This window comes from Trachemys scripta, chromosome 16, assembly GCF_013100865.1.
Source record: "Trachemys scripta elegans isolate TJP31775 chromosome 16, CAS_Tse_1.0, whole genome shotgun sequence".
NCBI classification, from domain to species: domain Eukaryota; kingdom Metazoa; phylum Chordata; order Testudines; family Emydidae; genus Trachemys; species Trachemys scripta.
Window position 1 is genome coordinate 18584467 of NC_048313.1, and position 17091 is coordinate 18601557.

The following is a 17091-nucleotide window of genomic DNA, read 5'->3' on the forward strand; positions in this document are numbered from 1 at the left end:
CTTCCCAGAAGGTCCTGATGAGCGGCACCTGATATTACTAAAAGGAAAGAGGAAGCTGCAGGGGAAGAGGAGATGGGAAATATTTCTTCAGGGCCTCTCTGGGAGTAGAGGGGAGGTTGTCAAGCCCAGAGGGGCTCAGGCAGGAGCCCATGATGGGCTGAGGGAGGAGACTGCAGGAAGACTTTGAGCTCCTGCAGGAGCCCCTGGGTCTGCAAATGAAACATGAAAGGAAGTGGCTTGATTTAATTGGGAGCTGGGAGAAGAATCTGAGGGATGGAGTAAGAGAAGCAGCTTCTTTATTCCATACAAAAAACATAGGGCCTTCCATCTCTGATAGTCTCTGGCTGCAGTCTTAGCTTCTTTCCATGGCATTTTGATGGCTCTGCGTTCTGCTTCTGAGGTTTGTTTCCACGTTGTCCTTGATCTACCTTGTCGCTTCTTGCCCTGGTGAGTCCAATCTAATGCCTCTTTTGTTGTGTTGTTCCGGTCTTTCCTCCCATGTGTGTCCTAGCCATCTCCAGTTTCATTTTGTAATTTCCTGTCCTATCCGTTTCATTTTGTCCTCTTCCAAAGCTCTTCAGTTGTGATTCTTTTCTGGCTATTTGATGTTGAGGATTTGTCCGAGGCCGCTGTTTAAGACTTAGCTGGAGTTTAAATAAGTCTTGATAAGACTCCAAATTTCAGCACCATATAGTTAGACAGACTTTACAATGGCGTTAAATACTCAACGTTTAGTTTGGAGGGCAAGTCAAGGTTTCTATTTCTCCAGACCAGCTTTAGGGTTATGAAGGCCTGTCTGGCTTTTGCTATTCTGGTTTTAATGTCTTCATCTGTTCCACCTGTTTTGCTTACGATGCTGCCAAGGTATGTGAAATGTCGGACCTCTTCTATATCAGTTCCAGAAAGTGTTATTGGTGTTTCTTCATGTGTGTGAATTCTCATGGTTCTAGTTTTCTCAGTGTTGATTTTCAACACTACTAGCTGTGCATAGGTCTGGAGATCATTTGTTTTGGCTCACATGTCTCTGTGGGCCTGGAACAGCAGGTTGGTGTCATCTGAAAAGTGTGAGAGCTCACTGTATACCCTTTGGCTGGTCTGTGGTCTTTTTCTTTGCCCAATCCACTACCAGTAGAAAGATCATGGATGACATAAAACATCTTTGTCTGATGCTTATAGTAATCTTGAATGGGTTAGTCAGTTTGCTGTTACATATTACGTGGCAGGCCATATTTTCATAGAAGCTCTGAATGATGTTCACATATTTCTGTGGGATTCCATGGTGGTATAGCTTCTATCCACTGTGTCAATGGCTTCTTGGAAATCTATGAAATTCATGTACAGCAGTGACTGTCATTCAATAGACAGATCTGTGATGATATGTAAGGTTATTATTTGATCCATGTATGATTTCTGCTGTCTGATCCATGCCCGTTCTTGTCAAAGCCTTGAATCTACTGCTTTCTTTATTCTGCCTAGGATAACGGAAGCACTTTCCTTGGGATCAACAGCAGTTGAATACCCCTTCAGTTTTTGCATTGACTGAGGTCTCATTCTTTGGTAGCTTCATTATATGACCATTTTCCCTCTCATCTGGTATTTTTTCATCTTCCCATATCGTTTGGAAGAGACTTATCACTGTACAACTTCACTAGACTGTTGTCAGGAAGCAAAACAAACACCAACAAGATGATGAGGACAATTAAGACATCAGTGTGACGGGTTGGACCCCCCCCCCCTTTTGGGGTGCCACCAGATGTGCTGGGGTGCCACTGATCCCGCCTGTCCCACCAGACTGGGTTCCCCTCACTCGGTGCTGCTGTGACAGGCTCTCAAGCCCTCTTTCCGCACACACACAGGTAGGGACACACCCAGCTGTAGAATCACACAGAGTCTGCGATCAGCTCTCTGTGGGAGGACTCAGCAAGGAGATTGCCCAGCACTCCCGTACACACACCCTCTGGTGTGTAAACCCAAAATTATATTGTCTTGCACTGTATAGAGATCGATATAGTGTAAGCTCATGAAAATCACCTCCTCCCTCAATGTGGAGGAAGATATGCACCGTTCTTTGCCCCCCGAGTAATGAATTGCACAAACTGGGTTTTAGAAACTACTTGAGTTTATTAACTACAAAGGATGAATTTTAAGTGATTATAAGGGATAGCAGACAGAACAAAGCAGATTACTGAGCAAAGTAAACAAACACGCAACCTAAACTTAATTCACTGAAGAAACTGATTACAAATAGTAATTTCTCAGCCTAAATGTTGTTTTAGGCAGGTTGCAGAGTTTCTGCAGCTTAGAGTTCAGGTGTTTCTCTTGACGGGCTTGACCCCTGTCTCAGCCTGGGTCCCAGTCCTTTCTCCCCAGATCAGTCTTAGGTGTTTCCAGCAGTCATCCTGGGTGGGAATTCAGTGAAGAATCAGTGACCTGGATTAACTCACTCTCCAGCTTTAAATAGAATTTATATATGGCGGGAATCTTTTGTTTCCCTGTTTGATCCCCACCCTTCTTCAGTGGAAAAGTGCCAGCAGTGTCCAAGGTGGTATTTCGTACTAGGCGACATCATCACATGACTTTGCGGTGTTAAAACAAACCATGAGACAAGGCTTATTTGTAACGTCCACTGGAAGGAACTCCAGGAAGACGGGAGATCAGCATCTTCAAAGACCCATTGTCTTGCTTAATGGGCCATCCAGGCTGATTGCATACTGTCTGGTGGGCATTACCCAAGTACGCACACAGCTGTAATTGTTACATAGTCCATATTCCTGACTTCAGATACAGAAATGATACATGCATACAAATTGGATCACTACATAACCTTTCCAATGATACCACACATGACCTATCTATCTTAGTTATGTCATATCATAACAATATGTTTAGGAAGAATATGGGGTGCAGCATCCCAATCAGAACAATTTCATATATGGAGGCAGCACTTTAGTCAACTACCCAATGGCAAGCCAGTGGCTATCCGCCCCCAAGTCACATAGGAAGGAGAAGATCTGAGCTTTGATCTAGGAACTATCACTAAAGTAGAAGCAGACAGGGCAGTCGATCAGTTAAAGCGTGGAAAGGCACCAGCTCCAATGGTGGTCTTAAGTCACACTTGAAGAACACAGTAAACATTTTGATAGGCCTCTTCCAAAAGATATGGGAAGAAAGTGCGTCCTAGCGGATCAATTATAGCACAAGCCCTGAGTGAAAGGAGAACTTTGAGGTGGTAAAGGCCTATTCAAGATTGCTGTGTTTTGCCAGTGGCTGCCTGAGGAAAAGCATCCCACAGGACTCGAGATGTGGTGTCTGTCCTTCCATGTCTGGGAGGTGGGACAGATTAACGAGAGGGGAAACTGAGGCCCTGCACACTCGCAGTGTCATGATGGCCCAGAGGGGATATGTGGCAATAGCAAACCACATTTCAGTTGCCTTTGGAGAGTAATATGGCCTAATTTATCTCGCTATCTAAGATACTATAGTAATCAGGGCCATGTAAGTATCTCAGCACCTCAATCTTGAATGTGTTTATGCTCACAAAACATCTGCAAGATAGGGAAGTGTATTGTTCCCTTTTTACAGATGGGGAGTTGAGGGACAGAGACACTAAAGGGGGGATTTAAAAGGTATTTCGGTGCTTAACTGAATTGCCCAAGGTTACACAAGAAGTCAGTGGAAGAGTAGGGAATTTAACCTGGGTCTCCTGACTGCTTAGGTGCGTTCTAACCACTCAACATATATTTAAGAATATACAGTAGTGACTTTGTATTCAGGTCGGATTCATTTATTCACTTAAGGCAGGGATTACTTCCCATGTAAAGGATAGCTCTGTGGTTAGGGAAGTAGCATAGGACTTCGGCGACCAAGGCTCAAATCCCTACTCTGCCACTGACTTCCTGCGTGAGCTCTGTACCTCAGTTTCCCCATCTGTACAATGGCGATAATAGCACTCGTCTACCTCACATGGGGGTTGTAAGGAGAAACACATTAAAGATCAGGGAGTGCTTTGAGCACTATATTAGACTTTGATAGTATTAAACATGTACCACAGCACACACTTAACTGGTGCAACCCTGAATATACGCTAACATCGAGGCTGCAAGTTATGTCGACGTACAGCCACCACAGTAATTAAATTGGTTTTGCACGTCTACACTAGCTCCTGTGGGCAGCGTGCAGCCACACCAGGTGCACCTGCACCAATTTAACTGTCAACGCAGGCACTGTGGGGCACTGACAGCCGGAGTCCTGCTGCCCGAGGCTGACAGCCGGAACCTTGCCAGGTGTTACCTGGAGCCCCACCGCCTGACTCTGGCTGTCAGCCCTGGGTGGCCAGGCTCCGGCTGTCAGCTGCCAAAGTCTACCAGCCAGAACATTCTGCTGTAGGCAATGCAGTGTCTACCCTGACACTGTGTTGAAGTCACGACATCACACCTCTCGTAGAGGTGGAGTTAAGTCAGTCTAGTGGGCGACTTACATTGGCGGGAGTAACATTGTAGTGTAGACGCTTACAGAGTTAGGTCGACGTAAGGTGCCTTATGTGGACCTAACTCCGCAGCGTAGACCAGGCCTAAGGTTTTGCATTATAATGCGTTGTGTGTCATGTGCTTCCTCATCTGTTGGCGGCAGAAGGAAGTTCTTTGGGATGATACAGAATCTTGTCATGGTCATGGGCAACATATAGTATGGGTCCTGATGTATGGGGTCCTCTAATTTATTTCCTAGCTTTTTATGGATTGAGTTAGGGACATAGGAATATAGGACTGGAAGAAACCTTACAGGCCATCAAGTCCAAGCACCTGCTACCACAGGCAATCCTGACATGTCATGTCATGTCATACCATCCCCTGGGTGGGGCGAAGGGTGTTTCCTCATACTTTCCAACTTTATTCCCTTTTAAACCAAGTTTTGGTTTATACAATCTACAGCTATAATCTGGTAAACAACAGCATGAATTCATAGGGAGCTTCAGCCCATTCAGCCAAGACAATGACCACGTTGACAATTTGCTTTTGTTCAAGTTCTTTGGTACAGGAGTACCAAGTGACCATGTGGCTTTTTAATACATAGTATATGGGTGGTGCATGCAACTAGGAATTGGCCAACTTCATGGAATCTGAAGGTTTGTGAACCTCAAACTATTTTGGGGGTTTCCAAAAGTGATTTGACTTTTAAGTGGGTTTAAATTAAAGAGAAGAGAGTCCATTAAGGTCAATATCAACATTCCATTCTTCTGGAAGTGATTTCTTGGTTAACCAGCTTTGCGCACGCTCATCCAGTTTTATTACTGTATTCATGTGTTCTCGGATATGGACTGTTTATATAATATGAATGACCAGGAGGTACTGAGAGTCCATTCTTGGATCAGAACTTCATTCTTCTCGTGCTTTCCTTGAACATACTCTTTCTGTGGAACCTTTCCAGAACATTCAAAGGAGCAAAATCAAATCTCATCCATATTTAAGGCTCAAACCATATGCCAAATGAATTTCAGAGGGTGGTTAATCTGCTTCATATTGTGCCCTTCCAAATTTCCTTTCTTCCTTTTCCTTCCATTTCTGTCTCTTTACCCTTAATCACTGAGTTCTTGATGGACCGAACCTGAAGTCACATCATGTCTTTGTGGTTTAATTTGCAATGTGCTGGGTTTTGGGGGGTGGTTTTTTGTTTTGAGGTTGTTGTTTTTAACCCATTGAGACATGCAATTAATTTTCTCCTAATCTGTGTATTTCTTCCTTTGACCTAGGTTGAAATTCTGAAATGCCATTCACTTGATATTCCGAAATCATGGGGATATAGCCGAAATAAGCATATGCTGATTTATTGTCACACAAACTCTATTAGCAATAAGTATTTAATTCTGGTAAAGTGTGTCTCAGGCACTCTGATACCTTGGAGGTGGGAGCAATATAAGAATCTAAATACAGTAGGGGCTGATCTACACTAGGGGGAGGGGATCGATCCAAGATACGCAACTTCAGCTACGTGAATAGCGTAGCTGAAGTCGAAGTATCTTGGATCGAATTACCTGGGGTCCAGACAGCGCGGGATTGACGGCTGCGGCTCCCCCATCGACTGCGCTACCACCACTCGCTCTGCTGGAGTTCCGGAGTCGACGGTGAGTGCATTCAGGGATCGATATATCGCGTCTTAACAAGACGCGATATATCAATCCCGGATAAATCGATTGCTACCCGCCGATACAGCAGGGAGTGAAGACATAAACAGAATCTAAGCTATTCTAGGGTGAGTTTAAGACTTCTTTTACACACCATGTTATCTAAAGCAGATTGAAACCTCAGCCCGTCCCTTCATTTTGAATTCTACTGAGAAGATATCCCATGTAAAATGCCCATTCATTGATATACAATATGGGAATGAGATATTACTGGTCTACCTTGTAATTTCATGAAATGTTGCTGATTAAAAACTAAGTGACAAAACATGGATTGTCGGTGTAGTTTATTGAAGGCACAGTGGGAAATGGAGAACTTTTGACAATCAACAAAGGCTAAGATAGCACCACTACAGCTTTATACAAATACAACCAGGCATTGTACTCAGAGATACTATGCACCAAGAGCTCCCAGCGACTTCATTTGGAGGTGCTGAGTAGACCTTGGGGGAGAAAAACTGTCAAAGAGAAAATTGGAAGAAAAATGCATTTTTTAGGACATGAAAACTATATATGAATTTGGGTTGAATTTGGCAAATAGTCTCAGCTGAAAAAAAACCACCCTTCAAGTTAAAATTTCCAAAAGAGTGAAATAATTCAGTTAGAAAAAATCAAAACTAACCCATTGGAAAGTGTCTTTTCAATTCCACATTCTGTTTAGAAAACGTCAGTTCGATTCAACGTTTTGTCTAGAAAACATCATTTCGATTTGATGTTCAAAACATTTAGTTTCCACCTGAGTGAAATGCTTTCAGTTTTTCATTTTGGTGAGAAAAAACAAAACAAAGCAAATTCGGTCTCAGTTCAAAACGAAACGATTTTTTTCTGATTATTCGCTTCAGCCACCAAACTGAAAAATCAATTATTCAACCCAGTTCTAGAGCAGAAGGCTTTTGAAAATCAAGCCCAGGAAAAGCACAGTTCGGTGCACAATCAAATAAGGATGACACGTATTTAGCGGCAAGCAAGCTAAATTAAACACCCGTTGTTTAACTGCAAACAAAAATGAGCTTGGACATGGAGATTTCTCTGATTAAAATTTGACATTTCCTTTTTGGAAAACACATCGTTAACAGCTCTAGAAACTAAGTTCCCCATTTTATAGAGAGAGAAAAATTCTCTTCTCAGTACCATCTGGGAAAGTCAAATCACTGTTCTCCTTTCTGAATCACTTTGGAAGGTGCTGTAGGAAGAGTATGTTTCCATGTACAAATTGCATGATTCATAAAACTGCCAGTTGCAAGAAAACCCAGAGAGAGGGCAAGGCAAATGATTGGCCCATGGGAAGGCGGTTTTGCAGCATAGAAAATGCCTCAAGGCAGCACTGAAATACAAAGACACTTTGAGCTGAAGAAAGTAATACTGCTGTAAACACCTGTTAGCAAGGCGTCTAAGGAATGGACATTCAGAATGAGGAGACTACTGAAAATAGAACCTCCCTGAGACATCTCTCTTATCCTAATGAATGCTTATAGTCGGTCAGGGATTTTGTGATTTGTGTTGCGGTCAGCTGGCTGAGAATTCATTTCATATCATTTTGGAAAGGGTGACTTTGTGCTTAAGCTTTGGATTGTGGTATTCCTGGCTGTGCGGCCTACAAATCCAGAGTTACATCCCCCTACGGAACTATGCCAGTTTCTCTCACCACTTCACAACTTCCCGGAACTCCAGTGTGGCATGGCCCAGCTCCAGAGTTATCTACAGCTCCAGTGCTGGGTCCTCCAGCTGGAGAGCTACCTAAATATTGGATGATGAATCCTCCGGTTTCAACAGTGCAAACTCCATTTCCAGGATATCCACTACTGGTGATGTACCCTCCTCCATCTGGGCAGCAGGCTACACCTCCAGAGACTTGTCCTGTGCCTACAGAGCTGGTTACGACTTTAGAACCGTAACCCCCACCTCCGGAGACGACTCCTCCAGGTGGACACCAATGCACACCTCCCGGTTGGTGGTGGCTACACACAGAGCTGACCACACTTCTGGATATGCAACTGCCACTTCTGGAGCTGAACCCTCCAGGTGGATAGAAGTCTGCACCTTCAGGGAATTTTTGGCTACCTGCAACGCTGACTACACTTCTGGGGCAGACTCCTAAACTTTTGGAGCTGAAACCCCCACCTAGGGAGCCACATCTTCCATGCCCAGAGCTGTAGCCTCTACTTAAAGAGCCGTAACCACATCCGCTTCCAACTCCAACCGCGGTACCACTGTCTCCAGCTATGTTAGAGGAGTTGGTGACCACAGCTGCAAGAAAAACACAGGTGCAATAAGTTGAGCAGAAAGGTAGCACTCTCGCAGAAAAAACCCCCAAACTTGGAATATCCCAATTGTAAATCCTCGGCTTACTTACATACACTCACAGGCGTCCCCAAACATATCCTGTGGGGAAAGAAAAGAAAGATGAGTACTTCATCCCATCAATATGGGTAAGGATTGGTGTCCCTAGCCTCTGTTTGTCAGAGGGTGGAGATGGATGGCAGGAGAGAGATCACTTGATCATTACCTGTTGGTCCACTCCCTCTGGGGCACCTGGCATTGGCCACTGTCGGTAGACAGGATACTGGGCTACATGGACCTTTGGTCTGACCCGGTATGGCTGTTCTTATGTAATTAGCTTTACTTCATTTTACTGTCACTTCAGCCTACCAACCAACCCATTCCATCCCTAGGTGTCTCTCTCATCCCCTGCATTGCGTCATGTCCAGGGCAGAGGCTCTGTCTCGTAAATACTTATGCAATGGAGCCCTGGTAGCTGTTTGGATTTCCTAGATAATCCTCATCTTCATCATTGGAAAGTCATTTAGAGATTGTTCCATCGTCGAGCTTTATGGTATTTGGCACCCACCTGCTTTCTTCTCCTTCCAGCAGTTTCTTGTATGTAGTGATCTCGATATCCAGGGCCAGCTTGACGTTCAGGAGTGCTTGGTAATCACGCAGCATGCATGCCAGCTCATCCTTGGCCCTCTGGAGAGCGTTCTGCAGTTCCATGTGTTTACCTCGAGCATCTTTAAGAGCACAATCGCCGCGCTGCTCAGCATCACAAATGGCTGTTTGCAGACAGGCAATCTGCCAAGGGAGAAAACAGAAGACATTACTGATGTGTTTGTGTGTCTCTACCAGAGTTCCGAGCCATCAGCCTCTGGATTCGCTTCCCAAGATTCAGTTCCAAATTCAGAAGAATGGATACATGGCTGAGGAAAGCCTAACATCTTGGAAGCTGTATACCTCATTTCATGGCCTTCTTTCAAGGTACTCCAAGTGTCCATAATAAGCTCTACCTGTTACAGGACAGATGACATTGCTTAACAGTATGGCACAATTTGGCATCTCCCTCAAAGGCGTGAAGTTTTGGCCACTATCAAAGGCTAGGTGCTGGGTTTGGTGATGTATCCACTATTCTATGGTATTCCCATAGGTCTCTGTAATGGGGGCACTCACCTCTTGAGCGCCTCTTAGTGGCTGGGTGTGCTACCACAGACCTTTTCTCACCCCTGGTGTCCCCTTCAGGCTGCCAGCCACCCTTGATGGGACTTCAGCAGCTTGGCCCTCTGGCCAAGTCACCAAGTCCAAATGACCTCCTTCTGGGGTGGGTATTACACGATCTATTTGCTCTTAGTAGGGCCTTCTATCCTGGCTCTGGGCCCCTTTAAATACTGTCTCCTTTGTGGGGTTGATACCACTTTACTTGTGGCCAGTAGGGGAACCGGGGCCTGCCCACTACTCTGGGGTCCTACCCAGGGACTTTATACACAGCAGCCATGTACTGCTTACCGCAATCCTTCACTTTCCCTGAGCCTTTCTACCAGTACTTTTATCTCCAGCCCTATCTCAGCGCCAATGCCCTCAGGTTCTTCTCCCTCTGCAATCCCAACTACGTAAGTAGAGCCAGAGATAACTAGGCAATTAGCCAGAGGTTCTCTTGGCCAGAGAGCAGCCCCTTTTTTCACTCGTCTGGTCCCAGCCTGGAACTGACCTGCTCAGGCCCTGTAGCAACTTTTATCTGAACCTGCTGGGCTCTGATTGGCCGAACATCTTTATTTTTTCAAGAGACCAACAGGGCCTGCCTTGCAGTTCCTCTCACTGCATCTAGCAGGTGCTAAATTGTGGCAGAGGATGGAACTGAAAGGGAAACCGAAGACAAGGAAGAAAGCGCCGTCTTTGAGGAGACCGGACATGAGAAAGAAAAGGCGGTAATACTACTGCTCTCACTAATGCTCATCCTTAGAGTTATCCTCCCAAATTTTCAAAGGGTGGTAAGAAGAATCAACCTGGTTGAATAAGAAGGGAGAGAAGCTGATTCTCATATACACTCAGGCCCCAGCTCTGGCAGTGTAAAGGGGCCATCAAAACAAAGTAAATGTAATTGATACACACTATATGGCGACTGGCAGAGGGGTGACAGGGGCCTGAATGTGCTTGAAAGTAAAGCCCAAAAATCACTTTCCCTTTTATTCCATGTAATTTCCCTTTTCCCATCCCCACTCCTTTCCTTGACAAGTGAGAGGTGATGATGATTCTCAAAATCCTTGAATTTGTTTAGACAGAAAGTCTACTCAATAAGTTGAAGAAGTGAAATTACATCTTAAGGGCTTCAGTGTGGAACCTGTTTGCAGAGTTGTTATAGCCATCTTCTATTAGGGTTGCCAATTTTGGTTGGACGTACTCCTAGGTTTCATCAAATGGCATCATCTTTAATTAGGGATTAATCTTTCATTCCTGGATTCTCCAGGACAATCCTGGAGGGCTGGCAATCCTATCTTCTATAATACTTCAAATTGTGGTGTTGTTTTTTTAAAAAAACACTTGGCCTCATTCATTCCAACCTAGCAGCCATCTCAGATCAGTCTTGGTTCATGCCACAGACACAACGGCATCATTCAGAACCAGACCATAATTCCCAGCCATACTGTATTCCAATATATCATCCATACTAATACACCAAATCTGGCACGTTTCATCAGAAAATCAAAACTTCTAATCACTCCTACCTGTTTCTTTACGTGGTCAGTCTCACCCTGCAGCTTCTGGATCAGACGGGTTAGTTCTGCAATCTCATGCTTGTTTCTCTCTAGATCCTCACAGAATCTGCCCCTTTGGTCCTGAAGCTCCTCGAACTGGTATCCAGAAACAAACTGATGGTTAATTGAACTTGCATCATACAATAGCCTATATCGTATCTGTCTCATTTGCGACTCACCCTGGTTTGGTACAAAACATCAACTTCTTCTTTGCTCCTCTGAGCAATCTCTTTATACCAGCCTTCAACATTCTTGATTATGCAGTCCGTGTCCAGGTCTCTGCTGTTGTCCATTTTCACAACAACTGCCGTGTCGCAGAACTGGCCATCCATCTGAGCTCTCTCCTGCAATTGCATAAAGTCTTAGGTGTCATTTAAAGCCCCCTCCCTTATCCATACTTCCAAGATGTTCACTCAAGGACAAAGGGTCTCTCTTCACTGGGCTAGTTCCGATCCTGCAACCAAAGACCAACGTAAAGGGCTTTGCCTATGAGAAATACAGAAGTCTTTCCTCTTAGGAGTAGGGGCAGGCCAACCAGGTAGGTAGGACATGTCCAATTTCTGATGGATTTGGGGAGGAAAAGACGGGTCTCATTGTTCCCAGGCATTGTCACCAGATAGATCCAGGGTGAAGATTCATGCATTATGGCGTAACATTATATAGGCTTCATAATTCCATGTTTAGGGGTGGATTAGTAAATGTTTCCTAGAGGCAATCACCCAGGTGGAGTTTCTAGCTATGGAGTCCTTGCTGCCTCTAGTAATCTGGGCTCTATGCAATATGATGATGATTTCAAGGAGAAGCATGGTACTGAATTTCCATGGCCGGCAGCATAAGAAGAATCCTTACCTCATCAAACACACATCTCAGAAATTCCAGCTTCTGCTTCGACAAGGTCGTGTTCACCTCTAGCTCTTCCTTGTGCAGCAAGGTACCGTCCGCCTCCTGAGGAAAAAAGGCCACAGGTATTCCAAAACACTGGGGAAACAGTATCGGAGGCAAAGCCTGTTGTCTGTTTCCATCAGGCTTGTGGAACAGAATGTCTCGATTTGGCAGGCTTCCTCAAGGGGCTCCCGGGCCTCCCAGAGGAAAATCAACCCACCTCAAAGTCAATGGGGAGGAAAAGTCCTCTTCGGTACTTAGGACTTGGTGGAAAACCCAGTATTGACTAATGAAAGTTTAAATATGAACTCTAAATATTCAGTGTTTTTGTCTCATTTTCTGAGATCTACCTACAATGGATCTAGCAAGGAAGAAAAATTAAGATGCACCTCTTTAGATGATTAAAATATCAGTCATTAGTGGGCCTTTATTATTCCATTGCTGTCCAGCTACAACCGTTTTTGCTCTCTCCGTCAGGCCCCACTTACAAATAATGACATGAACAGCAACTTGAGTGTGTTATGTTTGCTTGTGATTTGCTATGATGCTAGCTTAAATGACGTTCAACTTCTTCTCCCATTCCCATCTATATCCTTTTTCCACACCGTCCAGTATGTGTGCAAAGATGTGCCTTTTCCTCATGCTACCATCATCAGGTATCTCCTAATAACTTCCTACTGCTGCGGCATCCATGCAAAATGGTTATAGCTATATTTACAGATCCTCGCTTCCTCTTTTAGCCACCTGAATTTCTCACCTTCTTGAGCACCACAAACTCGGTCTCTGCTGCTGTGCGCCTGCTGATTTCCTCTTCGTACCTGTGGGAAAAGAGAAGAGACAGCGGTGAGTTGGTGCTTGTTTTGCCAACTGCCATAACACACATGGGCAACATTTTTCTCTTTCAATTTGAAATCAACATTGGGTCTGTTTCACCAATCGCAAATGCTATTTCAATTGATATCGCTGTTGTTAGATATTTGGCGGCATGCGTGTGTTCTCGCTGCGTGCTGCACTGGCTCTGGCCAGATAGCACCTACAGCAGGCTTCGATCGAACTGCTCAAGAAGACCACAAGACTTGGTTTAGTAGCAAAGGTGCCCGGCCAGGTTTATTGTCAACAAAGCACGGTAATGACACCTGGAAGACTCTCCGAAGATACTAAGACATGTATGCTTGTGACAATGGACGCAGCTCAGTCACTGGTGGGACTTTCCACTGCTCCATAGGCTGGCCAAAGACACTCCCTTTGAGATACATTTTTATACACGGATACAAACAAATTACAAATCAGGGTGCCACCGCTGACGTATTTGGGTGCCACTCAATGCCTTGTACATGTTGGTTTGATTAAAACATTTTTATTCATTATGCTGTTATCCTGACCTTATCTTTAGGATGGGTCAGTGTGTTCCTGTTATCTGTGGGGAATGTGCTAGTATTGAGGTGTTCTGGTACCACCCTTCTGGAATATGTGTTTTTGCAATATCAGCCCTGTGCTTGCCAAATTCTGTGAGCATGGCCTGCCTCTTGCTCACAACCTGACTTTGCTTCATACTGGAAAAGTTTTGACCACCACTGTAGTTCAGACCTCAGGTCTCTAATACAAGGGCTTATGTCTCAGGCTCTCTTCCTACTACAATAGTCATACCAGTTAAAGACTGGAATAATACAGTGATGAATCAGGCCACAATCTTTTTTCATTTCCCACAGCAGCTAGAGGAGATCACAAGAAATAGAGCAAACTGAGAAGAAAGGAAATGATGGATAATCTCTTACTTGCATTTGAATTCATCCACAAGCTTCCTTGATGCAGACTCTTCACAGGTCAGTTGTTCCTTGTCACTTAACAAATCCTCGAGCTGCTTCCTCAGGCTGCAGATATAATTCTCAAAGCACTGCTCGAGATTTTTCTGTGGGGCTGGAGGAACACACTGCTGCAAGAGGTTCCATTTGGTCTCCAGCACCTTGTTCTGCTGCTCCAGGTGTCGAACCTGTAAACCAAAATTCAGCAATTTTTTAAATCTCCGAAAGCTGCCACCAAAGAAAGAAAGACCCTAAGTTAAACTGTCCTTTTTGATTCAGGAACTGTTATTAGTATTCCAGAGGCAGGAACAGAATATTTGGCAACTAGAGGGCCAAAGGAAGCAGATCTTTGGGAAATGATACTTAATAGTAACTCTCCCCTCCTCTGAGTAATCATAAATATATATCGAAGTTGAATACATTTTAAGCTAACAAATACTGTATTCCATTCACCTTCATATTACACGTATCCCGATGGTATTGAAATCATAGAATCATAGAATATTAGGGTTGGAAGAGACCTCAGGAGGTCATCTAGTCCAATCCCCTGCTCAAAGCAGGACCAGCACCAACTAAATCAATGCCCAAGACTGATATTAATATAACTTTGTGTGTCAAATATAAACATCAAAAGGCCAAGGAAATAAATTTAAGTCTAAAGCTCTATCTTTGTCTCCTCGTCCTGGTACTTCGAAGGAGAGTAATGCTGAATGTAAGAGGATCACAAACTCATTCGGTGTCATTGAGTGGTGATTGCCCAGGTAGTGCCCAGCAAATTGCAAATCAAGGAGGAGGAGGATCTTTTCATAACCATCCCATTCCATTGACTTCACTACAATTATTCTTGTGAATGGAATCAAGGCCAGATGTTGCATTCCTTTCAATAAACTAAATAATGACTCCAAAAAAACCCACTACGTTTCCCATCATTGGATGAAAACAATAGTGCCATTGTTTCTGTTCCACCTAGCACAAAACATTCTCAATGGCCGTAGAACTTTAACGCAGACCTCATTGGAGAATGTGGAAACAACAGACTTGAAGGGTGACTGCAGACAACCATCACCCAGGCACACTTGGTCTTTCATATTGTTTATTTAATAGCTTCGTAGATGTTAAGGCAAGAGGAACCATTTCAGTCATCTAGTCTGACCTGACATAACACAAGCCATAGAATTTTACCCAACAGTTCCTGCATCATAGAATCTTAGAATATTAGGGTTGGAAGCGACCTCGGGAGGTCATCTAGTCCAACCCCCTGCTCAAAGCAGGACCATTCCCCAACTAAATCATCCCAGCGAGGACTTTGTGAAGCCGGACCTTAAAAACCGCTAAGGATGGAGATTCCACCACCTCCCTAGGTAACCCATTCCAGTGCTTCACCACCCTCCTAGTGAAATAGTGCTTCCTAATATCCAACCTAGACCTCCCCCACTGCAGCTTAAGACCATTGCTCCTTGTTCTGACATCTGCCACCACTGAGAACAGCCGAGCTCCATCCTCTTTGGAACCCCCCTTCATAACTTCTGGTTGAGACAGAGTAGATCTTTTAGAAAGTCATCTAGCCTTGATTTAAAGCCTTCAAGTGACGGAGACTTTCCAAAGAGTTAAGTACCGCAGTGGCTCTGTCTCAGGGCATGATCCAAATCCAGTTAAGTGAATTTGGGTGTCTTTCCACTGATTTCAGTAGGGATTTGACTAGGCCCCAATTCAAGGACAATCTTATGCTCTTGTTCCAAAGGTCACAGTCTGAACATGGGGAAATTTGGATCTGGATGCAAATCCGGATTAGAAATCTGCACCATGGGCCATTCTCTTTGTTTTATTAAAGGAAATATAGAAAACATCGATGCTCTCACCTTGTCAATGAAGCAGGCAAATTGGTTGTTCAGGGTCTTCATCTGTTCCCTCTCGTGTTCTCGTGCCTGATGTTCTTGTGGGTCAACTCCCACACAGAGCGGCTTCAGGAGGGACTCGTTGACGCTGACCCCTCGGATACCATCGCTCCTGCAATCGGCATAACCTCCAAAAGTTCCATAGCCTCTGGGTCCGCAAAGACCTACCCTGCCGCTAAAGCCTCCAGAGCTGCCATAACCAACACTGCCCCAAGCTGTGCCACCATCACCATAACCTCCGTAGCATCCAGCACCACTAGGGCAGCCCACAACATCGGCAATTCTTGTGCTTCCACCCAGGTGGCAGACACTCCTGCTGCTGTAGCCACCAACTTTACATCTTTCGACCGGCGGGCCTACCGAGGCCACACAGGTTCTGTGTCCGCTTAGGACGTCAGACGTTGAACTGAAGCCCTTTCGTCCAACGGTGGAGCTTGCAAAAAACGTCTGTCTGTTCATGGCGGCTTATTTGAATCGGGAACAAGTATCGGGAGCTGCGGTGCGTGACAGCAGCAAAAAGCGAAGGAGAAAGGACTCCTCTGATGTGACACCTTGACACTACCCCTTATATATGATAGTGAAGCTGGGCTTGGTTGGATCAGAAAATTAATTTCAAGTTTTCAAGGGTTTGGTTTGCCTAGCAGCAGTATATGCTTTGCAACATGCAAAGCTTCATAGTAAACATTAACCACTTATGAAATAATAACGCATTTAAAATGCTTTGTTTGCAAGCTTTGCTCAGAAGATATTCTTGTTTAAAGTATTCTCATTTTATACTAATTATAGCTTAGCGGATGTATTCATGAGAGTCTTCATAGTTTGTTTGCAATTGTGGTTTTTATTCCTCTGTCCCTTGGGTTTTATAATGTGACAGTACATTCTGCAGATTTGCATTTTACGGCTATAGTTTCAAGAGCTGTCCTTTTTCCTCCCGCCAGTGTGTTGGGCTCATGTTTGGTGACCTTTTTCAGTCAAACCGTAAACTTGCCAGAAAAATGCATTTCCGGGGTGACCAAAGCTATTTACAAAATCACGTTAAATTCAGCAAAGAGCTTTGCCTGGGGAAAAAAAAATGAAATAAATCATTTTGATTTTTCATTTCAAAACATTAGCCAGATTTGGTTTTAAAAATCATTGTAAAGAGTAAAAAAACATCCAACGTAATGAAACTGAATTGAAAAACCAAACAAAATTTAGCTTCAGTTCGAACAAAATATTTCATTCTACCTGAAACTATTGTTTTTTTGTTTATTTGCTTTGTTTTGGGGGGGGAGGGGAACAAAAAAACCAGTTTCAAAACTGTTTAGTTTTGAAAC

General features: G+C 44.2%; 1 protein-coding gene across 1 annotated transcript in view; it reads right to left on the reverse strand.

Annotated features, from left to right (window-relative positions):
• LOC117889001 (keratin, type II cytoskeletal 4-like) overlaps positions 1-16234 on the reverse strand; it is a 28818-nt gene extending 12584 nt beyond the window's left edge. Inside the window, exons 1-9 of the mRNA XM_034792801.1 lie at positions 15740-16234; positions 13854-14068; positions 12836-12896; positions 12046-12141; positions 11376-11540; positions 11167-11292; positions 9024-9244; positions 8529-8557; positions 7798-8422 (exon numbers count right to left, since the gene is read on the reverse strand). Coding sequence (XP_034648692.1) covers positions 7798-8422; positions 8529-8557; positions 9024-9244; positions 11167-11292; positions 11376-11540; positions 12046-12141; positions 12836-12896; positions 13854-14068; positions 15740-16234 — 2033 coding nt within the window. The remainder of the gene's footprint in view (positions 1-7797; positions 8423-8528; positions 8558-9023; positions 9245-11166; positions 11293-11375; positions 11541-12045; positions 12142-12835; positions 12897-13853; positions 14069-15739) is intronic.
• Positions 16235-17091: the final 857 nt, after the last annotated feature.